The sequence below is a fragment of the Juglans microcarpa x Juglans regia genome, chromosome 4D (genome assembly GCF_004785595.1).
Source record: "Juglans microcarpa x Juglans regia isolate MS1-56 chromosome 4D, Jm3101_v1.0, whole genome shotgun sequence".
NCBI lineage: Eukaryota > Viridiplantae > Streptophyta > Magnoliopsida > Fagales > Juglandaceae > Juglans > Juglans microcarpa x Juglans regia.
In genome coordinates this window covers 19,273,064-19,299,319 of record NC_054600.1, presented here as the reverse complement: position 1 = coordinate 19,299,319, position 26,256 = coordinate 19,273,064, and the positions used below count along the sequence as shown (strand labels likewise).

General features: G+C 38.0%; 1 protein-coding gene across 1 annotated transcript; it reads right to left on the bottom strand.

Annotated features, from left to right (window-relative positions):
• Nucleotides 1-24,599: 24,599 nt before the first annotated feature.
• LOC121260193 (uncharacterized mitochondrial protein AtMg00810-like) lies at nucleotides 24,600-25,793 on the bottom strand. Its single transcript, XM_041162036.1, has 2 exons — nucleotides 25,641-25,793; nucleotides 24,600-25,541 (listed from the first exon to the last, which is right to left on the bottom strand). Exons 1-2 carry the CDS (start codon nucleotides 25,791-25,793, stop codon nucleotides 24,600-24,602), a joined length of 1,095 nt encoding a protein of 364 aa, XP_041017970.1.
• Between the last annotated feature and the right edge of the window lie 463 nt (nucleotides 25,794-26,256).

Genomic DNA, 26,256 nt, shown 5'->3' with positions numbered 1-26,256 from the left:
AAATAAATATATATATGTACCTGCATGTTAGTTTACCAAGCCTATAGCTGCTGCAAAAACTCCCACGGCAATCTCCACCCATGCACGCACAGAAGCAGCTCCATCCACAAACCATCGTCCACCACAAACCGCCACCCTCCACAACCTCCATGCAGTTACCGTTGCTGTCTCTACACCTCCACACCCACAACATTAGACCTCGTCTACAGCCTAGTTACAAGGCCTTACCATCACAAAAGCCCATGCCCGTGTGCGCTCAACCAAACGGAAACCACCCCCGTGCGAGTTCCCCCTACACAACGGAAGCCTTTGGCCTTTGCCCAGCCCCTTGTGAAACCATAAGCCACTATGCCTAGCCACATGAAACTGCCTTCCAACGCCTCCCGTAGCCTCCGTTGCAAGCCAGGAAACTCTCATATTTTAAACAGCCGAAACAGAGCAGTCATGGTACCACCAACCCACTGCCCTTAAGCCACTACCTGCACCGGTTGCCTCAGCCCCTAAGGATGACACTTCCCCTGCTCCTAGCCACTTCATCATTGCTTCATCGTTACCCACATGGTGAGTCCCTCTCACATTGCTCTTTTTATTTTTTTCTCTCGCGCACTCACCCTTTGTTCTCTTGCATCTCTCTCGCTTTCATCGCCCCGCATAGGCTGCTTCACCACGGGACGCCTACTCTCCAGTCGCACCACCACGGTATTCCAGCCCAGCCGTCACGCGGCCCTAACTTCTCGTGGTGTAAGTCCCTCCCGCCGCTGCACTTTTATTATTCATATATTTTTGTTTATGTTCATCGCTAGTTTTTTTTTTTTATCATAAGGTGTATTTATATATATATACACGTATATATATGTAAATTTTTAACCTAGGTTGGGTACTTACCAGTTTTAACCTAATATATATATATATATATATATATGGAAAGTTCCCAGATTTATGTTTTCGGGTGAGAGGTTTCTTTTTTCTTTTTTTTTTTTTGGTTTATGTTTAAATGGGTTTTTTTTAAGTCTCATTAAATATTATATTTGTGTAGATAGTATTTTGATAATATTGTTAATTAAAGGAAGTAAACCTATTTTTCTTAAGAGATGAGTTTTTCATGACTTATTTTATGGAAATTTTAATAGCGAGTATATTCTATTTAGTTATAAAATGTTGTTGGTATTTTAGATATTTTAAATATTAATTTTTATTGATATCTGTAATTATCTTAATACTTGTTCGATTAAATTCTTATTCGGTACAAATTCGATTAAGTGAATATTGATGGTTTTGGGAAATGATGGTATTTTGGAAATTATGAGAATTTTAGGTTTTGAGGAAAAATAAAATAGGTCATTTAATCATCTTAGGCTTAAATATTGAAATATGTATTTGATTGGAAATTTATGAAAATTGTGTTATTATGTTATAGGTGGCGATTAATTATTGTTTGACATTTTTAGGAAATTCATAAAAAAGCTAAGAAGTCCAGTAAGCGAGGTTCCTATGCTAGACTTTGCATTAAAGTAAAATGAGCTGAGGTTGATTTTTGAAAAAACATACATATTTGGTTATGAAAATAAATTTGAACTACCTCAGTTATTTGTTCTATATTACTCATGAGATTGTGTTTAAGAAGAAAGTATTTTCTGTTATGACTGGTGAAGATATGAGCTTATTTTTGACATTCTGTTTATGAACTTTGAAAAAGAGAGCGAATATTAAATTTTGTGCATAAATTAAGTTGTGATATGATTTTGTTTTATTCTGAAGATTTTCTGCACTCTATTATGATCATATGTGATTTTTGAAAACTTCTGGCATAACATTCTGTTTCTGTTCCGTTCTGACCTTACCACAGGTGTAAAACTGTGGCCTCTGTTCGGGTTGGTACCAACTTTTCTGTTTCTGGTGCACCCACTTTGAAAACAAATTGGTTTTCTGCGTGATCTTTACTATGTGCACACTCAGGGCTCCGAGAATGAATAAGAGGAAGATTCACATTCTGTTGCTGCTCGGTTAGCTACCTGAGTTTGCACAACCCTACCACGGGAGTTAAACATGGTATTTATTTTGATATGATAAGATAAGATGTGATGTTTCAGTTTATGCTATGCCAAAGGAATTTTGATTATGAATATTTTCAAATTTTCGCTCTGATATTTTTTAAAACACGCTTTGACACTGCATTTTTTAAAACATTATTCTGATTCTGCATTCTGTAAGAAACTATTTTGTTCTACATTCTAAACTCTGTAAATGCTCATGTTTATACACTGATATATGTCCTCTGCTTACTGAGTTGTTGATAACTCACCCCTTATCTCCAAATACTTTTCAGATAATTTTAATGGTTCAGCTGGAGAACAAGAGTATGAAGTTTTAGCAACGTGTGATGATCGCAGTGGAATAAGTACCTAAGGGTACAAGTGCTTATTTGAGAGTCGTAGTTAGTAAACTGATTTAATTTTCGAGTATTTTAATTTAATGAGTTAAGGATATTTTCGAGTTTTTGGAGAATTTCTAATTGGTGTTATTGACAATTTCTTTGTTGTCCCCATGAAGGAACTTAGATATTTGGATTGATTAAATTGATTAACATTTTATGGAGTTTTCTGGATTTTATAGTTGTGTTATTGAAGTTGATATTAAGTATTAAGAGCTAACTCTCCGGATCTTTGGGATCAGGGCGTTACAGATTCATTCAAGGTATAAATTCTAATGTTGAAATTAACTTTCCAAATATGTACATTGAAGTTTAGAAGTAGGTGAAATGTATATGAATTCATGTTAAGAATATAGCTAACATTGGGTTATCATGGTAGAAAATCTCAAGCCAAAATAGAGAGAGTCATAAGAGGCTCAACATTAATCACACAATAGAGCGTAAATCATTTGTTAGGATACTAGAGGAGAAGGTATAAGATTTCCTTAATTCAAACAGAAACACATAGTTGTGTATATTTCTTAAGCTCATATCAATCCGTACGTTTTTATAGCATATTTTACATGTGCAGTCATGAGCTGCCAGAGAATACTAGTGTAATATTGTCTATATTTCTGTCACATGTTTTTATTATTTTCCTAAGAATTTTCACAAGGAAGTCATGAGTGCAAATTTTGTAAATTATTCATGTGTCTATCATTCAGTATACTACCTTGGTATGTTTTTAGGTCCTTTGCTATACAAGTTAATTTATAGGTTATCCAAAATAGGGATGTGGGGTGGGAGAGAGGCATTTTCCTTCAGAAAATGCTTCTTTCGTTTATAAGGCACCATGTATTATAACGATAAATAAGAACTTTTTGAGGATGCTGCATGCATGCATGCATGGTAGCATCTATAAGTGGGTATTTGCCTATGGTAGGGGGTAAAATATATTGCTTCCATAACTTGCACCCCTGATTTTTGAGAAGAAGTTTTGTGAGTGCCTGAGTGGTCAAAGTTTCTGTCATATGAACTAAATTAAAAACTGCATGATGAGTTTCTCTAGCGTGTTTTTGGGTGGCTAGCTTGTTTAAGAAATTTTTTGACTTCGAATATATGTTTTGCGTGAACATCAACCTAACAACATTCCACACACATATAGTGTTCTGAATGGGTCAACTTGGTGGAGTTCTACAAGGATGCTCACTGGTCGAAGAAGAAGGATCAATTCATGACATCTACCACATAAATTTATTATGTGAGTCTATGCACTTTTTCAAGTCCAAATAGAAATGTAAGCTAGTTATGATTTTGGAAGGTAAGCACGTAAATGTGATTTTCCAGCACAGGTATCCCAGGTAACTGATTTTGTGTGTATGTGCAAAAGGAGATGGTTGGCAAGATGGATGAGTTAGAACCTGAAAAATGTACGAGGATGTAGTAGCGATTGTATTTAGGGAGGTACTTGGTGATAGACCAGGATATGCAAGAGGCCTAGGAGAGATGGTCATACCGAAGTCTACAAGAGAACATGAGCGTGAATGTGTGAGACCCAGCCCACTACCATGCCCAGGCTCGTGGAAAACGCTTCCAGAATTCACGTCGCACGAGTTCACGCCATATTTCCTTTTTCATGCGCGTCCATCCCTTCCTCTTCTTTAGGTTTTAGCTGTTTTCCACTTATAGCTCATATATATGTTAAGCTTTTCTCAACCCTAGATTTATTGCTGCTGTTTTCTCTTCACTCCTCAGCCACCCAAACTGTTCTGTCATCCACTTTCTGCTGTGAATCTCTAGCCAGACCTCACCACTGTGCTCAGCCACACGAAGCTGCCGTCCAAAGCCCCCATAGCCTCTGCTGCAAGCCTCAAAATCCCATGTTTTAGTTGTCCAAAACAGAGTTCAAGTCGCTGCAATCTACTTCCACCAAGAGCTCCACCATGCTGTGACCCCACAAAAACTGCCGGCAAGGACTTCCCATCACCCCAGTCCGCTGCACGCCACCTCAAGTCCCCCGGTAAGCTCACGCCATTTCTGGTTGGTGGTTTTTCTCTCTCTCTCGATCTCTCCCTCATTCTCTCACCATGTGTCTCTCTCGCTCTCGCCGCCCAGTGTAGGTAGCCTCGCCGCTATACGCCCTCCTTTGCACTCCAGTTGCGCCACGTAGCTCCTCCAACCAGCCCATCGCGCCTTGCCCCTCCACGCATACTCTCGGTTTAGTCGTAAGTCATCGCCGTTGCACTTCATTTCTCTTATTTTTCATGTTGTTGACTTAAAAAGTTGTACATACATATATATATATAGGTAAGTCTGTAACCTAATAGAATAGGAGTTATTACTGTTATGCCCTCTGATCACGTCTTCAAATGATGAAGAATTTCAAAAGCTATTGCATAGTCGGTTTAATAAATAAATAAAATCACATTATTACCTTTGAGTTATAAGTTGCATTATTGTGTTTCAAACCTCTAATATGTATTTGTAAACTCTAAGTTTTCCATGTTTACAGAAATGATCTTGGTAAGTTAAATTTATTCTAAGTGAAGCTTCTTTCAAAAGTAAGTGATAACGTTGTAATTTTATTATGACCTAGTTTGTTAAATAGTCCTTATGTATAACTTAAAAAGAAATTTTGGTATAATTATGTTATGTAGTATTAAATTTGATAGTTTGATTTTCAATAGTAAATAAGTTAGAGTTTAATACTTTAGTCAAAGATTTATTTGGAATTTGGGAGATATTAACATTTTAGGATTTCATGAATTTAGGTTTCTGAGGAATTTAAAGTAAGTTATTTTAGAATCTTAGACTTAAATATTAAAATACGTATTTGATTGGAAATTTATAAAAAATTACGTGATTGTGTTATAGGTGAAGATAATATTTGTTCGGCATTTTTGAGGAAATTTTCAAAAGGCTAATAAGTTCAGGTAAGCGGGGTTCCTATGATAGATTTACATAAAAAGAAAATAAACTGAGGTTGGTTTATAAAAAGGTGCATGTTGTTTTTAAAAGAAAAGGTGAAAAACAACAACAGTATATGTTTTGCATTCACTCATGAGATATGTATGAAAGACAAAGAAATGGTTTTGATATGAATAGTGTAGACATGGGCAATATCTGACATGTTTCTGAAATGTGCAAAAGAGCAAATATGAAAATTGAGATTTTTATACATATGATATGAAAATGATTTGGATATATTTTCGATCAAACAGAAATGATATGAATATATTCAGCACGTGATTTGATATGATATGGTTATGAAAAACCTTTGGCATGCTTATCTATTTTTATTCTAATTCTGAATATGGTTTTGATATGATGATACTGGTTCATGTGATATGGTTGGTACCAACATGATATGATACCATATGATACGAGTACACCCACTTTGGAAAGAAAGTGATCTTTTATGTGTTCTTTCCTGTGTGCACACTCGAGGCTCCGAAATTGAAAAAGAGGAAGTTTCACAATATGATACTGCCTGGTTTAACCACCGGAGATAGCACAACCCTACCACGGGAGTTAAACATGGTATATGACATATTATAATAAGATGAAGACGTGTTGTAATACCCAGTCCCTAGAACCCCATGAGGGAACGACGCCGTTTTTAGTATGATCTTCCCCCTCATATTTCGATTGCTTTTCCTGAATTCTTCTCTTGCTTTTCAGTTTTCTTTACTCCCGAAATTTGCTCCACCACGGTATCCAAAACCTCCACGTCTCTACGGTTTCTCTTTTACTCCTTGTCCTCATATCACAACTCCCTTCTAACATGCACTCTCCCTCTGATAATCACCGCGAAACGTCATTTTTCTTTTCATCGCTGCCATCTTGCATTAACGCTGCGTAGACACCCGAACCACCATGCTCAAACACTGCCCAGCCCTAGCCCAACTCAAGTCAGCCACCGCTGCTCGGCCCTGCTCCACCAACCCACACGGCGACACCGTGACCATCCTAAGGCAAAACCTCTGTTTTTAAGCAAGAAAACAGAGCAAATACAGTGCTCTCAGCCCCAATACTTCCCCCACGTTTGTCCACCACCCTCATGCACCTTCATCGACAAATAGAAGATGTCGAAAAGCAAGACTCGACGTTCGGATTGCAGCTCCCACTACTCGGTCGTTGTGCTCCTTTCCTCCACAGGCGTGCAACACAAAGTGGATAGCATCTACTTCTCTCATCACCACGCCAACCACCCATGGAATCCACCATCTGAGGCTGACGCCGCCCCAATCTACCGTCTTACACCACCCTTTTGGTTGTCCAGCACTACTTCCGTAGCCCACACTTTTGCATGCATGGAGCGTACGTAAACTACCTTCTCCCCACCTCTCGGGCTCTCTCTCTCTCTCTCTCTCACCACTATTCTCTTCCGTCCACAGTGCACTACTGCTGCCTTAGCCACCTCGCTGTTGCTTCGTAGCTGCTCTCACGGTGAGTCTTCGTTGCACGACTCTGGGTCTCTTCAAAAGTATGGCCTTTGCATTTTACGTAATATTCTTAAAACGCAGATAGTAGAGAAGATGTTTTAAATATTACAACATCACCCTTCTGAGTTATAAACCAAAGCATGGGGTGTTTGAATTGTTTTTGAGTTGGGTTTGAGTTTATATTTTGATCTATTAAAACATTTTAAATGGGCTTTATTTTATTGATATTACTCAAGAAGTTTATCATTTTCTACTGCATTATATGTTGGCAATATTAAATTATTGTTTTAATAATAGTTTTATGGAGATATGAGTTTTAAACATGATTAAGTTAATTTATGAAATGAATTTAATTTGTTTTGCCATTTTTTTCTAGAAAAAAAAATAAAATTATACTATAATGAGTTAAGAATACTTTTAATGATAATAGTATTTATTAGATTTTTTTTTTTTATAATTAAATAGTTTTCAAAGCTATTTTTTTGTAGTATGAATTTAGATATATGGGGAGTTTTAGCAAGACCTTTTAGAAGTTTAGTAACATTTAGTGTTTGGTATAGGTGACGATTGGCATTCTTTCGGTACAATTGTGGAAAGACTCAGATAGTTAAAGAGTTCAGGTAAGCGGGATTCCTATGCTAGACTTTACACAAATTGTTTAGACTGAAGTTGACTTTCTAAAAACTTTGCATGTTTTGTGATGAAATGAGAACTTGGGAAAAACCAACCTTGGTTGCTTATTTGCATTACTCATGTGAATTATTTCAATAATGTAACACCCCGCATTTTAGTGTATTTTTACTAAAGGATTATTTTTATTTATTTAAATTTATTCTATTATTTTAAAATTGGTTGGATTTTTAATGAGTTTATTTCTATGATTTTAATTTGGTGAAAATTAATTTTTATGTGCTTTCTTAATATTTATTTATTGTTATGCATTTAAATTACTTTTATTATTTATTTAATTACTGTGGGATTTAATTATTTCAATTTGACTTTACCATTACGTTTAAATTATTTTATTTAACTTGTGGTTTTGAAATCGTTTCCGTTGGATCATTTTTGTGACCCAAGTTATGAGGATTGAACCTCATTTCTTTTCCCTCTATTTTTCTTTTCCTTTTCTTTTTCTTTTCTTCTTTTCTTTTTTTTCTTTTCTTTTTCTCCTCTCTGATTTCCTTCCCGTGCGCGCGTAGTTCCTCTCTCTCTCTCCGTCCGTTCTTCCTCTCCCCCAGCCCGCCGCCGTGCGCCGGCTGTGGTCGACACCGCCCGGCTCCTTCGCTCCCCCTGCTGCCGGCGACCAACCCCCATCAATTCCAGCTTCCCTCGAGCCGCCGTGAGCCTCTACGCACGGCTGGAAGCCGCGGCACTCTTTCCGCCGCTGCGCCGCCGTCGCACCACCATTGGCCACCATCTTCCTACCACATCATCCTTGACCTCTTAGCAACCCATTGGACCCAACCCCAGCTCCGATCCGGCACCGGTGAAGCTCCCCCATCTACATTTCCGATTTGGGCATTTTGGTCTTCTACCGCCCATTTCGCCGCCACCCACGGCAAACCACCACCACCACTAGCTTCACCGACCTCCCTAAGCCCTACCCTATCAATCTTGGGTCTTCGTTTGCCTCCGTTTGAAAGTTGGTATTGTGACCCACGGCCACAATGTATTTTACACTGTGGTGTTGCTGAAACGTCGTCTTTTTCAACTTCGTGATCCTTCGGAAATTGTTTTATTGCACTGTAAGTATTTCTCCAAAGAACTTTCGTAATTTAAGTGTATTTTTACACTAACCCATTTCACTGTATTTTTTGGCATGCCGGACTCAGTCCGAGGAGTTCGGGGGTCGGATGGATTTGTGATTGGAGTTGTTTGGTTGGATTTGATTGGATTGGTAATTGTTGGTTTGGATATTGTGTTGGTACATGTGCATTTCATTATTTCATGCATGATCATGTTTGTAAAAGAAAACTGGGTTTTCGTGTATTGCATTCATGTTCATGTGTTTATGAAAACTGGGTTTTCATGTGAGAATGGATTTTTGGTGCGTGTGTATCATGACCCCAAGCCGAGATGGGGCATTAACTCGGTGGAGCTCCTCTGGTTACTCGGGAGCGGAATATACTGAGTAACGTCTCCTGGATTGTCGCCGGGCGACAATGGGATCGGACGAGATGGTCTCGTGCCGACTCCGTGGTCCTTCTGCTGGAGGGGACTAGAGGATGTCTGGCCACGTACGCGCTGGGTGCGGAACTGGGCATCGCTCGTTGCGTAGTGTGGGTGCTTGGCCATGTACGTGCTGGGCGCGGAACTGAGCACCGCTGCGAAGCCAGGACGTGCGGATGGTCCATAGGGGAGGCCATGGTGCATATGGAAATAATGCATGGTGCATTTGGAATTAATGCACTATTTTATGGGAAAATAGTGCAAGTTGGTTTTTGGGTAAATCATTTTCTAGGAAAATGTTTTACGGATATTTTGGCCAAAATGGGATTTTGGCGTGCGTTGGAAAATTATCATTTTCGGGGAAAATGATGTTTTGTGGAAAAATGCATATTTTTCATGTGCATGCATGTTAGTTGCATTTAATGCATTTTATATTACGTTGTTGTTTTGGGTTATACTTACCTGCGATACTATTTTGTGGTAACGCAGATTTTGATGCAGATGAGGAGGAGGAGGGCGAGCCTGAGGAGACGGCTCCGCCTGAGGAGTGATCTGGGATCACTCGTTTGTTTATCTGGAACTATTGTAAATTATTTTATGGATGACTGTATAACTGCTATTTAAATCTTTACTGATGTTTGATTGTAAATAAATTCTGGTACTTAGTTGACTATCCGCTGCGTTATTTTATTTGTACACTATTGCATGTACACACATTGGCACTTCGTTAGGATGTGTGACCGTGTTGTCACCATCCTGACGTCTCGATTCCTGTGTATTTATATAAGGGGGATTGGGGGCGCCACAAATAATATATGGTTAACTACATTCCATGAAGTACTTCTCAGGTCTCATTCTTGTTTAAGGCACTCCTCATGCTTTTTTTCCAAGCTTATTTCACGGGGGCTCCTTGTGCGTGAGTGCACGTCTTTTAAACGCTCTTCTTTATTTCACTACAAGAAATATAGGCTATTGCGGCAATTTATTATTTTTCGGAATAATTTCGCTACAATAAGTCATTATTCTCAACAATTTCTTGGTCGAGGCAGCTTCCAAACCATGTGTTTTTACTTTTACTTTTTGCAGTGATTTTAACTACACTTGTGATGCACAAAAATCACCCAGAATAATTAAGAAACTATAATTAAAAAATACGACAAATCCCAGATTGTTTGTTTATTGGTTAAGATGGATCATCTTATTCTTGTTGTTTCTTACTTATAGCTGGGATCATCCTCTTAATAATTTATTGCTTATTAATCACACACACATATATGCAAAAGGTAAATAGCAAAAGGGGAACATGACTAGCTAGGCCTCATCTGTGTTCCCCACCAAATAAGTCTCTAATTCTGTGATTGGCTTATAGGGGTGTGGGACCTACCATAGGGGGCCACTTGTCAACCTGGGATTTGCCTATGCCGCGTGCAAGTACTCATCAAAACTCTCTCTCTCTCTCTCTATATATATATATATATGCAGGCCCTTTGACATTGCTGCTAGCTTTGTTTATTTTATATATTTTTTTCACTGAATCTTCATCGATAGCAAAAGATCATGCTATATCTATATATCTAGGTCATGTGTTGATATATATAAATTATGAATGACCAGAGGGATGTTTTTTGGATTTTTGTGTCGGCAACTTGGATTTTTAGCTTTGTTGAATGCATCAATTTAGGTAGGGAAAAACTTCAAGTTATTTGTAAGTTTTGAGCTTCTTGCTGACTTTGAGTCTTTGGTTGCTAATCTCAGTTCTTTATGTGGATTTAAGAGATATTCCAGAAGTTACACCTTATAACACTTAATCTTTACAGATTATATCACATAATAAATTTCTTTTTTTTAAACAAAGATAATATTCATTCATAAATAATCACCAGAATCTCAAGCTTTCTTAGCTAAAACCAGTTTATCAAATTCCACTTTATTTCTTCTATGTTAGATCCCTCTTAGAATAGAAGCTGTTTCTTCTAACTGTTCTTTATCTATGGAGCTGCATAACTGGTCCCATAACTCTGTAAAATCTGCAATGTTAACTTCCACTTCTGTAGCTTTCTACTCGCAAATGCCCTAATATTGATGGCAGATATACATGTCCATAGTACATGTATAACTGTCTCTTCTTCTCAACTAGAGATTAGACAGTGAGGGTTCTTACTAACATTTCTGTGAATAATGAATGTCTTTAGTTGACAATGAATCAGTATTTGCCCTCCATAGGAAATGTTTTATGACATTTGGAAAATTTAAATTTCATATCTTCCATATCAGTTGACTTAATTACTTCCTGCATTTAGGAAAACTGATAGTCATTTTAGCTTCGTCATATACTTCAAATGGATTTCTAATCAAGTTTTTAGATCAAGTGTACTATATTTGAGGCATTATTAAATCTTTAACTCTTGCTAAGTTGTCCGAACTCAATAATGTTTAATTGCACAATATCATAAATGACCAGTGTGTTAATATGTTCTATCCCCATTTCAAACCAATATTGATAACATTTGTTGTAACTGTGGTTTGATTGAAGTTAATACATTATGTCGACATATTATCATCTCTAAAATCTGTTCATGAAGATTTGTTTCACAGTTTGCATCATGGCTGATTCAATTTGGAAGCTTTTCAAGCATGGTTTCATTCATAATTCTCATATAATTGAAATGTGCGACTAAGAAATTTCTAATGCATTTTGGGTTTTCTGAAATGAGGAAATGTGATACTTTCTTAATATTCCATATATCCGCACTCAGAACCATCCCCCCTCCATATTCAACATTATTGGTCATTCCAGAACAATATTGGTCAAAGCTGTAAAGCAATACAACATAAATATGGTTATTAGAGATAAACCCTCGCCACACTATCACATCACGCTTCGGTAACTTCTCCAAAATTAAAGTCTAGTTTGATGTTATGGCTACCTCCTACCATTATAAATTCATGATGAAGGTGGGGAAAAGGCGTGAGAAAAACACGTTCATTTAAATATTAGATCTACAATAATTAAACAAGCATCCAGGTCGAGAACTTTTTCCTTCCTTTTCACAACCTCTCTATTTTTGTTTTCAATATATGGCTGTGTTCACAAGTGCTTTTCGTATGAGCATTACGCACTTCATACATGCCATAATTGTTTTCTTTAAAAGTAGTGATAATATTGAAGCATGTTATTGGCTCGCTTCCATAACCTCCAAACTAGTTCCAACTCTAGTGTAGGTGGACCATCTAGTTAGCATCTTATATGCACCTTGATCTGCCCTATAGCAACAATGTTCACATATATGACTATGTTTAACATGATGACATATATTTTCTACAGCACTTCACTACTCCTGGCATAAACACAATAAACTATTCAACACTACCTGAATCACTACACAATGTTCTTCATGACAACGCTGGTTAGTATCGTTTTCTCCATCTTCTCTTATGCTCCACAGGCAAGTAACTTCGACTCTGCTGCTTATATTGCTCACTAATGCACTTTCTCAAAGTCTTCACCCGTCCTCCATATAGCTAAATTGAAGTTGTCTGATTAACTAATATATTGATTTCTGTGTTTTTAGCTAGAGAAAAGTTGGATGAACTTAACCGATAGACTTCGGTCACTTGCATAAGCCGAGGGGGTTAACACTTTCCTCACCCTAGCACGAAACCATTCCCGAGGAAGTAATCGCATTTGGTGTCCATGTCGTCCATGCTGTAATAATCTCTTGTTGCCTATATTTCATGTGGAGACTCACTTGTTCATTAAAGGGATCAATCCAAATTGTATCCAGTGGATATTTCATGGGGAGGAGAAAACACAGAGTTTCAATGACGACGACGACGATACTGTTGTTGATTATGCTAATGAGTACATTGATGACATGGACGATATGTTAGATGACATACGGGCAGGCACATTCATTGATATTCCCCAAGATCATGGCAATCCATCTCCAAATGGTGGATCAATACCAAATCCCTCCTCAACTTCATCTTTCAACCAACTACTAGAGGATGCCTGACGTCCACTTTTTGTTGGTTGTACAAAATTCTCAAAATTGTCATTCATTGTGAAGTTGTTACACATTAAGACACTTGATGGGTGGTCAATAAATTCGTTTGATATGCTACTTAACCTGTTGCGGTCTGCCTTTCTTGATGCTGAATTGCCACAATCATATGAGGAGTCAAGGTCATTAGAGCGGGGTTTAGGTTTCACTTACCACAAACTTCAGGCATGCCCCAATGACTGCATCTTGTTCTGGAAAGAAAATGCTGATCTTAATGAATTTCCTATCTGCAATGCTTCAAGGGGGTGCCTAATACACACAGGGCATGTCTTATCCCTCAAAAAGTGTTGTGGCATTTTCCTTTGAAAACAAAATTGCAATGTCTCTTCGTGTCTGCAAAGATAACAAGTGATATGAGATGGCATAAAGAGCAACGGCCGACTGATGAGGCTACTTTGAGACATCTTGCTGACTTAGAGTCGTGGAAGAGATTTGATGAAGAACATAGTTAGTCTGCATAGGATGCTCACAATGTAAGGCTTGGGATGGCAAGTGACGGTTTCAATCCCTTCAACAATATTGCTAAACCGTATAGCATTTGGCCAGTAATCCTGGTCACATATAACTTGCCGTCGTGGTTGTGCATGAAAGACCAATTCTTCATCACATCCATCATTATTCTTGGGCCAAAATTTCCAGGTAATGACATCGATGTTTACTTGCAACCGTTAGTCGATGAACTGCTTGAATTTTGGGAACATGGGGTACCTATGTATGATGCCTTCACAAAAGAAACATTCAACTTTAATGTGGACAATCCATGACTTTCCAGCGTATGGGAATCTTTCTCGCTGGTCAACAAAAGGAAAATTAGCATGTCCATCCTATAATGAGGCACAAATTCCAATTGCTTGAAGTATGAGAAAACAATTGTTCAGTGGTAAAGAAGATCATCGCTTAACACCAAGGGTTTTAGAAGGAGCTGATGTTCTAGCTCAACTACATATGCTTGGGGATGTGCAATTTGGTAAATGTCGTTGAAAGAGAAAATGCACTACTGAAGAGTTAAACTGGACAAAGCATAGTATTTTCATCAAGCTACCGTATTGGGAACCCTGCGTCTTTGACATAGTCTAGATGTCATGCATATTGAGAAAAAAATTTGCGATAACATCTTGTACACTTTAATGAACATTCCTGGTAAAAATAAGGATAATATCAATTTCCGACGTGACTTGGATATTTTTTGCTTCAGAAAAGAATGAACATGAACACGTTACAATGCCACATGCATTGTACACATTACACGGTGATGAAAGGAATAAATTTTGTGAACGGCTGGCCGATGTGAAATTTCCAGATGGATTTGCTTCCAATATCTCGCATTGTGTTTCTGTACGTGATTGCAAAATCTCAGGATTGAAAAGCCATGATTGTCATGTTTTCTTGTAAAGACTACTTCCTATTGCTGTTGTGGGGTACTTACGAATTGATATTGCCTTGGCCCTGACTGAACTGAGCACTTTCTTCAAGGAGTTGTGTGCTTGAACCCTAGATATTAACCACCTATCTCAACTCTAATTTGATATCGTCACAATTCTATACAAATTGGAGATGATATTCCCCCCTTCTTTTTTCAATGTCATTGTCGACCTAGTTGTCCACTTGCCCCATGAGGCCATACTTGGGGGTCCAGTACAATACAAGTGGATGTATCCATTTGACAGGTATCTTGGCAAGTTCAAGCAGTATGTTAAGAATAAAGCCCGCCTAGAAGGCTCAATAGTCGAAGCCTACATTCACATCGAATGTCTGATGTTTTGCTCAATGTATCTCCAAGATATTGAGATGAAGTTTAGTCGAGTGGACTGCAACATTTATGGTGAAGAAGCAGAGAATATAGATGGATTCAAGATTTTCAACCAGAAAGTTCATCCCATGGGTATGGCTTCCAACTTCCACTTATCAGATAAACTCCTTAAGGAAGCCATGTGGTACGTCCTCAACAACTACGCTAAGATTGAACCCTACCTAGAGTAAGCATCCATTTATCTTTCAAGTTCAGACTTATTTTCTTATGGCCTTTCATGGACAACCCATTTATGTTGTATGTCTCTTACGTAACTTCATAACTTAATGTATATTGCTTGGACGATTTTGTATTACCAAATGCAGGGAGCACTACAAGAAATGTAAGGTGCATAGCCCAAATTGTATCGATCTAACACATCAAATTGAGTTTCCAACTTGATTGAAGAAACGTGTAAGTTAGGTTGCTCCCTCCCTAGTTAGATGAACCCGATCCTTTCTGACTAAGTATAACAGACTATAAGGATGACCTCCCAACAATATTGTTATAGGTTCAGGACCAGTGTAAAGCCAACCCACTTGATGTGACCGCTGATCTGTATGCATTAGCTTGCTGTCCTGAACCTAAGGTTGCATCCTATGCTGCTTGCATTATAAATGACAAAAAATTTCATACGAAATAGTGTGAACTTTGGCTTCGTACACAAAATTTAGGGGGGTTGGTAACTAGTGACGAAAGTACAAATAATGTTAACTTCTACAGTGTTATTAATGATATCGTGGAGTTACGCCACATGGGTTGGCGTCGGGTGTACTTGTCATGTGTGATTAGTTTGATGTTGGTGACCCAAGACGAGGGGTACAAGTTGATAGCCATATGACCAGTATCAGCGTGGATAGGACTTGGTATAAAAATGAATCATTTGTGTTGGCATGTTAGGCTTCCTAGTGTTTTTGCATCAAAGATATAAGTGCGAAAGGGAGATGGTTTGTGGTGCAGAAGTACACGAATAGGAATGTATATGACATTCCACCGGTATCGAGAGTGTTAGAAGATATTGATGGCCAATCAAGTGATGACGATGCCTATCAAGAAAATGAGTCATCGTATGATTATGCACCATTACAGTATGATGGATGTCTAGTGTCAACTCCATTGAATAGGAATGATATAGAACCTATCTTGATTGATGCATGAGAAGTCACTGGTTCAATTGGTCAAGACATAAATTCAGTAGACTTTATTGACAATGGCATGGTTGCTTCTGGTTCAGGAGATACTTATGGTGATGGGGAATATTCAGATGAGGATGACCTATCCATAGATGATGAGTCTGTGTCAGAATAGACAACCAGCCGAAAAGTTAAAGGACTTCTATTCCATAGTTTACCTTTTTTTGTAATGGGTATGTGGCCAATATAAATTACACAGACTTACATGTATGTTCCTTTCAACTAAGTTATCGTGCTCCAATTACTTTTGATTGAGCATTTAGGTCAAGTAATGTATCCTTTCATAATTAAATTTTTTTTCAAGCTATGGATCCCGAATGCGCACTTACTATGAATATAGCTACTATGAATATAGCTTTAATGATAACAACCTCCGGGTCTAAATTGGTCTATCTATTTATAAGTATAGACTCACATATTGGTTGGGAAAATTTGAAAATTAGAAGTTTAATGTTTGTTTAAAACTTAGTTTCACGTGTGACAAATATGAACAATTTAGGGTAAGGACCATTAACTATAACTAATAAATATGTGTTGCAAATAAATTAGTCATTGCATGGATATTGTCTGTAACTGGCAAAGTGTAAAATAATTAATTATTTTACCTATGCAATATGGGGGTTGATTTATTTCTTAATAACCATGAATTACAATAATTGATGAGGGGACTGAACTAATAATTAAGTCAATATTGCGGTGTTTCATAGTTTATCTTATAACATCAAATATTTGTTGGGATCTCTAAGTTAAATGTTAGTGATATATTGATATTATAGCATCTTTGGGGGGGGGGGGGGGGGGGGGGGGGGGGGGGGGGGGAGAACACCATTCAAGTGGGGTAAAAAGTGATGCTAGAAATAAGAGAGATGGTCCCTGAGCATAAAGGCTTCACTCACATTCATCCCTGTCAAGGTAGAGACACAGTTCCTCTTGTTCAGCCTATTTATTATGCAACCATAAAATAAGTCCAAAATATATTATTATATACGTAGTGTCTTTTCCTACCTGATTTTAATAATTATCATGTTGGCTTAACCTCATGTTCCATGACCAGTAACGGGGCCTTAAAGAACACGTAGGTACTATACTGTAATTAGCAAGGCCATTCCCAACTTCAATCTGCAAGAAATGAGGAGCATCAACGTTCAAGGTAGATATTTTAACGATTAAGTACTTTCTTATAGTAGGTTGTGTGATCTTTTTCATGCATGCTAGTTCATTGCATCCATAATTGCAACAAACGAAAACCCTGCAAGTTTGCTTTTATTCTCAATCATGTTAGAATTTTAAAGAGATTGCTATATATATAGGTGTATTAAACAAAATAATTATCCATCATATGGTTTGTAGATATTAGTCGTATAAGAAATGGGTATTAGAGTCACGTTTTTCATCACCAGTAATCCATATGCTTTATTAAATGGATTAGAAACACTTGTAACTCAAATTCAATGTCGTACAAAAACAGGTGACACGATGGGACAAAGTTCCAGTGGAAGAGGGGCTGCACGAGGTATTCGTGATGGGTGATTTGTACTGTATACATGTAGAGCCCGCCGACCACAAGGAGTTCACATCGCTTCATACCATAACACTAGCTTAAATGCAGATCAATCAGGCTCGGATGACTCAATGTAGCATCCTAGTCATCCATGGGAGCTACCATGTCCAATTCCAATGCCCCCACCCGAGCTGAATAGAGAACCGTCACCTGTAAGAGAACCCCCACCTGCATGCCCCAATACTGGTACAGTCGTCATTTCTATTCTTTTTTAATACAGTATCCGTAGGACATATGTGTAAACAATAAAGATTAAATATGAAGACTGATAGCCATAATTCTTTTTTATCTTGAAATACAGGTGCGACCGCCCCCACGATGCCTGAAGCAAATCAATAACAGTCCAAACGTAGATGTGGGCCTGCTAAGTGCATTGAGTTCGAGAATGTGAGGAAGCACGGAAAAGTGGTTTTGAAGATTAATGACAGTGAAACAGTCCCGCGCTGCAAGAACGCATCCATGTTCATGACACGAGTAACACGAATAGTAAAACAACATTGCGACATGAGTTATGCAAGGTGGACCGATGTGTTGCATGCATAAAAGAAAGAGTTGATCGACCGTGTGAGGGTAAGACAATTGTTATTTCATATTGAGGGTAAGGAAAGGGGCGTACAATAGAAGATGACGTTAATGTGATGTTCATCCATGTAGGGTGACTTCGTGATGGATTGGGATCGGGAGAATCATAAATTAACCGTCTTAATACGGAAGTCACAAAGAAGCATTAACTTCTGGGTGTACCATGGTCAACAACAACAGCTGGGTTACCTTGTGTGGGAGGTGGGGAATTGGCGAATTCAAGGTATACATTGGTTATTCAAAATAAAAAACATGTGTAATTTAACGTGTCATTTCTTAGTCATTTTATTATGATGTTTGTGTAAGCTAACATTGTGTGTTAATGGCAGAAAATCTCAACACAAAATCAGGAGAATAGAAAGAGGCTAACCGTCAACCACACAACAGGCCACAAATCCTTTGTTAGGATATTGGAGGAAAAGGTATAATCTTTATTAAATGGATTTCTGCTGTAACTTGTATGGTCATAATCCATTCTCCCATAACCATGCTCACAACTCATTTACTGCATTTATACCGATCCACTAATTTCATTAGACATTTGTAGGGGTGCTCATAACATGAAGAATCACGTTGGTTAAGGTTATATCTAGTTTGATAACACATAAAAGGTTGTTTCCTATAAAAATAGAAACATAGTTGGTACTATTTTTGAGATCTAACCTCAATACAAGTTAATTGTCAAAACATAAATACTTAGAATGTGGGATAATAGAGTTGGGGACTTCTAACATAACATAAGACATAATAATTGGTTAGAAGGACCTCTTATATAGAATGAGAGGACTAGTTTGTGAGGATGATGTGTCGCAGTGCTATAAATGCACAATTTTTTTATGCTAGAATTTTTATTTGTTAGCGAACAATGCATTTGTGGAGTGCATTGTTCAGAAATGTACATGTTCACTCATTTGCATCGTAAAGTATGAAGGTCTTTAGTTTTGACTTGATGTGTTTATGTGGTTGTATCATATGGGTTTTTTTACATGATTGGTCATTCATTTCAACAAATTTTTTGTATAATAATGTTTATGATTGAACATCTACCTATACAAATTCCACACACATGTAAGGGCTACAAATGCGAATTTGGTGGAGTTCTATAACAAGACTCATTTATCAAAGAAGAGCGGTAAATTTGTCACCTCAATCTTTGAAGACACTTATGTGAGTACTGTAACGCCCGTCCTTGTGATGAGACTTTTTATAAAATATGTTTATAAAGGACGACGGAAATTACCGTTCGATTTAAAACTTTTTACTTGCATACCCAGGATGCAAGACTCTACATTTATGACATAAAAATGTGCTTTTGGAACAAAATAGGTTTACAGCGGAAAACATTGTTCTTACAATAAAAGGGTCTCTCGTACGATTAAAACTCGTGCCTAGACTTACTTGCTCTTCCCCATGGACCGTGTCCCCCCTTTTCACTCAGTTCCTATGAGGGGAAGGGACATGCATAAAAACTAAAATGAGTCGATGACTCGTAAGCATTACTTCATACAGTTAAAATATAAAAAACATAGGTTTTCATTCATGCATTCATCATTCATATATACTATACATACATGCATGCGTACATATGTGCATACGTGCATACGTGCGTTCGTTCGAAAACATCACTGGATGGGATTTTCCTTTAAAAATGGAATTTCTTTTCGTAAAACATTTCCCCCGTCAGTGCCTTCATTTCTTAAAAGTCCGTGCGTTCGTGAGTACGTGCATACATGCGTTCATACATACATACATTCTTTCTTATCACTTTCATAGGCCAGTACACACTGTTAACCCCCGTGTGTTGGGGTTAGCAGTCTTCCTTTGGACCTGGACTCCGCCTGTGGCCACGGGTTGGGAATCCCTTTCATAGGGGGCAGCACTGGGTCACTACCAGTACTACTTATCCGGCATTGCAATCTGCCCATTCATTTGTACCCTTTCATTCATTCATGTGGCCGTTACGTGTCTTCATACATTTCATGCTTTCATTCATTCTTGCTTTTCATTCGTTCAGGCCAGGTTTGAAGAGCTGGAGCTTTCATTCAGTTCTTTCTTTCATTTAATAGTTCAGTTCATGAGAAAACATTCATTTTCATGAGAAAACGTTTCTTTTCGTGAGAAAACATCGTTAACAGTTCGTTCATGGAAAACTTTATTTTAAAACATACATGAGCTTAAACGACCGCTTTTGTGGCGTCAACTTGAACGTCATCTCTCACAGCATCCATAAGCGTCACCTTGAACGTCGTCTCACACGGCATCCACAAGCATCACCTCATGGTGCGCGTGAGAGCGTCGGTTCGTAGGAGCCGTGAAAGCATCCGTCTTTGTGCCTTCCGTGTAGTTCGTAGATTTTCTTAGAAAATACATACAATAGATACATCGTATAGTCATCCATTCACATGCGTACAATTAATACTTTCGTTGCGTAAAAATGAGCTACCAAGGAGGGTCGTACATACATATACCTTTGAACACTTAACATTTTCTTTCGTAAAAACGTCTTTCGTGTCTTTTCGTAAGGCATTGTGAGGAAAAGTGTTTCGTTTCGTTTCGTTTCGTTTCTTTATATATTTTAGAAAGACTCTAGAAGAGTATGAACGTAACACTTACCTGGACTCCATGCTACTTGCATATCATATCATGCAGTCTATTCATGTGCGTGTTAGATGGCAACCTACATGCATACACATAACCTTAACGTCATTCTCTATCTAATGCATAATCAACTTAAACTAGAAATAAAACTACGCTTTACTTAGAACACCCTCCTTCTATCTCGTGCATTTACGTGCCCTTAACTATGTTAAACCCTTTCGGAGACCACTTCGGTCACCACATCTTCCAATTCAAGGTCTTGCCTTGAGTGCTCATCCACTAAAGTGAACCCATGATTCACCTTAGGATTAAAACACAAAGACCTTAGTCTTACTCTTCTTACTAACCACATTCGATGCATGATTCCGACCGATAGAATCACGCATCTCAATCCTAACAATACACCCGTCACTACCTCCATGCACCTTAGCCCGTACTAAATCCTCATTCCCATCCATACAAGCTACACGGCTCTAAGCCAACTCTGGAGCTTAAGTACTGTGTAACTGTGCTCAGGATAGACTACCCATCACTTATGGTGAATCCGTCCGGCATATGTGTCTAACCAGATTGCACATGTACCTCACTCCTGTATGGCTCGTAGGGATAAGGGCCATACTCCAATACCAACCTTCTCTTAACCCGGCTAGCATGACTCTTCTTGCTATCCGTCCCTTTTGACAGTTCATCCCAACACTTAACACGACTAGACTCCATTCACCATTACGCCTCATGTCACGTCATATAGCTCGAGACTATACCCAAGCTACACCATGACCTTGTCACGTCACCTGACATCCTGCTATGTCATTTCTTACATCAACCCTTAACTCATCACGAGTACTGTTCCTCACGTACTCCTGTCACATCATGACATCTCGTCACGTTCCTGTTACGCCATTTCTACAATAACTCTTCACCCATCATAAGCCTGACTGTCAGGAACCATGTCACTTCGTGACGTTGCCCAATCATGCTTCCGCTACATACTCTTATACTTGTTTTGCTACTTCATGCATATTCCTAGCCATAAGTCCATCACGGTGACACTTGTCACTTCAGACAACAGGCTACACCATAACTACTTCGGGACATTGTTCCACAATTCTTGACACTATTCACCACGTTTTACGCCCATCAACCACACAACCATCCTTTTCTATGTGACACGCCACACGAACTGTCGCTGCCTCGTGGAGTACACTCCATGTATACTCCCTTTTCACATGCTACAACCTATCATCAATATGGCATACCCACTATACAATGCATCACTCTGCCACATGGAGTACACTTCACGTGTACTCCATTCACACGCGTTACGCCACATCACCATTATGGCATACCCGCCATATGGTGCATCAGTCCACCACATAGAGTGCACTCCACGTGTACTCTCTTCACATACGTTATGCCACACAGAGTACCTTACACGTGTACTCTTCCCATTCCATAATACGCTAGGAGGGTATATTTTACATATACTCTCTTTATTCCACACTAAGTCACATCACCATTATTGCATACCTGCCATATGGTGCGTCACTCCATCATATGGAGTACACTTCACGTGTACTCCATTCACAAACTACGCCACATCACCATTATAACATGCCCGCCATATGGTGCATCACTCTACCACATGGAGTACACTTCATATATACTCCCTTTTCACATGCTACAACCTATTATCATTATGGCATACTCGCCATACGATGCATCACTCCACTACATGGAGTACACTTCTTGTGTACTCCCTTCATACACATTACGACCCATCATCATTATGGCATACTTGCCATATGGTGCATCTCTCCACCACATGGAGTACACTCCACGTGTACTCCCTTCATACACACTATGCCACATCACCACTACGGCATACCCGTCATATGATGCATCTCTCTAGCACATAAAGTACACTTCCCGTGTACTCTCTTCACACACGTTATGCCACACAGAGTATACTCCACGTCTACTCACCCCATTCCACATTACGCCAGAAGGGTATATTTTACATATACTCCCCTTATCCTACACTACGCCACACACAGAGTACACTCAGCATGTACTGTTCCCACTCCACATGCCACGTCACCAATACAATATATACTCCGCAACCACACTACACAGAGTAGTTCCAATTATCTAGACGGTTGCTGGGTAAGGATTTGACTAGCGTGGGCTTAAAAGAATTGCTGCACCTTGAACAACAATTAAGTGGAGGGTTATTGTCAATGCAGCTCAATGAAGGTAGAATAGAAGTTATGTAATCATTTGATTCCTTCTCCTTATGCCCATTTATTTTACACATATTTCTCTTTGTCAAATATCATAGTTTCTGGTTATAAGTAATTTTGGAAATTTTCTAAGAATCTGACAGGCCATAACAAAATGTCCATTCAATTCATAAGCAATTATTGATGGAGCAGCTGGACCGCAATCTAGAATGCAATTCTAGGTATGTGTGTGGGCCTTTTCATTCATTGATCAAAGCTGTTCAATGGCTTGTTAACTAAGTGATGTTCTTTTGAATGATACAAACTTTATATCCCATTTTTTTTTCTTTTATCAAGTTGAAATATTCTACTTTGTTAACAAAGCTATAAAGAAATAATGTACACATGAGAGAGATGAAGGAGAGAGGGAGTGAGTGAGTTTAAGAGAGATGAGCTCCTTGCATAAAGTCTTAGTTTATTTTGCACTTCAATAATGATCTGCCATTTAGTTGATTTCTATTTTGAATGGTGTAACCTTCACGCACGCAGACACTTGTGTGCCCACACTCACACGAAAACATGTGTAAATGCATTGGTGGGATAGTACACATGATCAATAGTTATGTAGTATTTTCTTCTGCTGTAGATAGGCAACTGGGGAAGACAAAATTGTAGCAAGGGTGAAAAATCACAAGTTTTAGAAACAACTTCAAGTTTGAGAAGGTTTGATTACAAGTTTTGCTTGATTTCAGACACTATGAACCATGCTCACAATTGTTTTATTGAACAAAGAGATCAGAACGCTTTGAGAAGGTTTGCATCTTATTCTTTATTTATTTTTCCAAGTTTACATGACAAAGAATGGACTTTTCTATTCATCCAGGTTTATACAATTTTAATTGTAATCAAATTAAGTCCATTAATGTACAATGCATTTGATCTCCATTAATTTCCAAAATTCTTTATGATACAAACAATATTGTTTTGCTCTCTGTTTGGTTCTCAATTTATATATTGCAATAATTCTTGACCTAGCTATTGATGCTATCTAGCTTCAATCCAAATTAAAGTTCAATGTGATAGCAACTGTTGAGATATGAAAGGAAAACTGTTGAGATATACAATTATTTGTCGTCCACGCCATTCACTCCTCACTCTACAAGCTAATTCAGCCTCCTCCTGGGAATACTATCGTCGTGTCGTCATTTTTTTCATCATCTTCACTCTGCAAGCAAGTTCAATAACCATCGGTAGGTCTTTCTCTTTGTGATTTTTGGTTAGATTTATTTTAGTTGTTTCTAGAAAGAAGCTGTATTAAATGTAAAATACATGTAAGAAATACCTATGTGTATATTCCAAAAATCAATTTGTATTGCAAAATAATACAAGGTTTTTATACTACAAAGGCTAAAGTAAAATGACTGTAATTACATCTAAGGACAAAATAAAATAACATATTACAATAAAACTTTATACAAGTTATTATAAAATGTAATACTCCCCCACAAGATGGAGAGTAAATGAAATGAACTCGCATTTTGGCTATCAATGTAAAGAATTGATGGCTGCCTAAAGCTTTAATAAGTACATCAGCAAGTTGATGTTGAGAACGAACATGAAATGTCTTAAGAATCCCAGCTCGAATTGATGGTAATCAAGCTCCATATGCTTTGTGTTCTCGTGAAAGACAGGGTTAGCAGCAATATGAAGTGTAGCTATGTTATCACAAAACAAATGAGCACTATTAGAATGAGAAACTCTAAAATATGAGACTAAGGAAAGAAGCCAGACAATTTCACAAATTGTAGTGGCCATCGAACGATATTCTGCCTTCGCAGATGAACGAGAAATTGTTTGTTGTTTTTTAGATTTCCAGGACACCAAGGAATCTCCAAGAAAGACACAGTAGCCCGTAGTAGACTTGTGAGTATCAGGCCATGAAGTCCAATTTGAATTTGTAAAAGCTTTGATCTGAAAAGAAGAGTCAGCTGGAAAAAATAATCCATGTCTTGGAGTGGACTTGACATACTGCAGAATATGATAAGCAGCCTGTAAGTGAGGTTCACGGGGTTTATCCATATACTGTTTAAGCCAATGAACATAAAAGGTGAGATCTGGCCGTGTAATGGTAGGATATAATAATCTACCAATTAATCTTCTAAAAATAGTAGGACCAGCCAATAGAATACCACTGTCTTTACTGAGTTTCAAATTTTGTTCCATTGGAAAAGCTGCTGGTTTAGCACCAAGAAATCCAGCATCTTGTAATATCTCAAGTGCATACTTATGTTGACATAGGGAAATGCCTTTAGGAGATCTTGTAACTACCAAACCAAGGAAGTACCTAAGCTGTCCCATATCTTTTAGCTTAAATTTAGTATCCAGCAATAGTTTCAAATCATCAACAACATGTGAATCATTACTTGCAATTAAGATACCATCAACATACACAAGAAGTGCAATGAAAGAAGCACCATTGGAACTAGTAAACAAGGAATAATCAGCTTTAGACTGGTTAAAACCAAGTTCAAGAAGAGTATTAGAAAACTTGGAAAACTATTGACGAGATGCTTGTTTGAAACCATAGAGGAATTTCTTTAATTTGCACACTTTAGACTCCCCCTTAGTATGAAAACTAGGAGGAAGTGTCATATAAACTTCCTCAACTAAATCTCTAAGTAAGAAAGCATTTTTCACATCAGGTTGAACCAAAGACCAATTATAAACAGTAGCTATGGCAAGAAGTGTATGAACAGTAACCATTTTTGCCACAGGGGAAAAAGTTTCAGAATAATCTAATCATTCACGTTTGGTATACCCCTTAGCAACCAATCGAGCTTTGTAATGCTCAATAGAACCATCAACTCTATATTTGATTTTATAAATCCATTTACATCCAATGGGTTTTTGTCCAATAGGCAAAGAGGTAACAATCCAAGTATTATTATTCTCTAAAGCTAGAATCTCCACTGCCATAGCATCTTGCCAATGAGAGTGCTTGATTGCCTGATAATAAAACTCAGGCTCTATATCAGCAGTAATAGCTAAAGCAAAGGATTTATATTTAGGGGATAGTCTATGGTAAGAAAGAAAGTGATTAAGATCATATGGAATAGCTACTGGTATAGGAACAAAACCTATGGAATTTGATGTACAGTGTGTTGTAAGAAAGATGCAATAGTAATGCTGCAAATAACCAGGAGCTCCTCTATCTCTAGATGATTTA

What these genes read in the sequence shown, in the direction of transcription:
- LOC121260193 (XM_041162036.1), bottom strand. Translation starts at nt 25,793, where the DNA reads ATGGTTACTGTTCATACACTTCTTGCCATAGCTACTGTTTATAATTGG. An exon ending in ATACTAAGGGGGAGTCTAAA is followed by an intron (nt 25,542 to 25,640) that starts GTGTGCAAATTA and finishes GGTTTTAACCAG; the next exon opens with TCTAAAGCTGATTATTCCTT.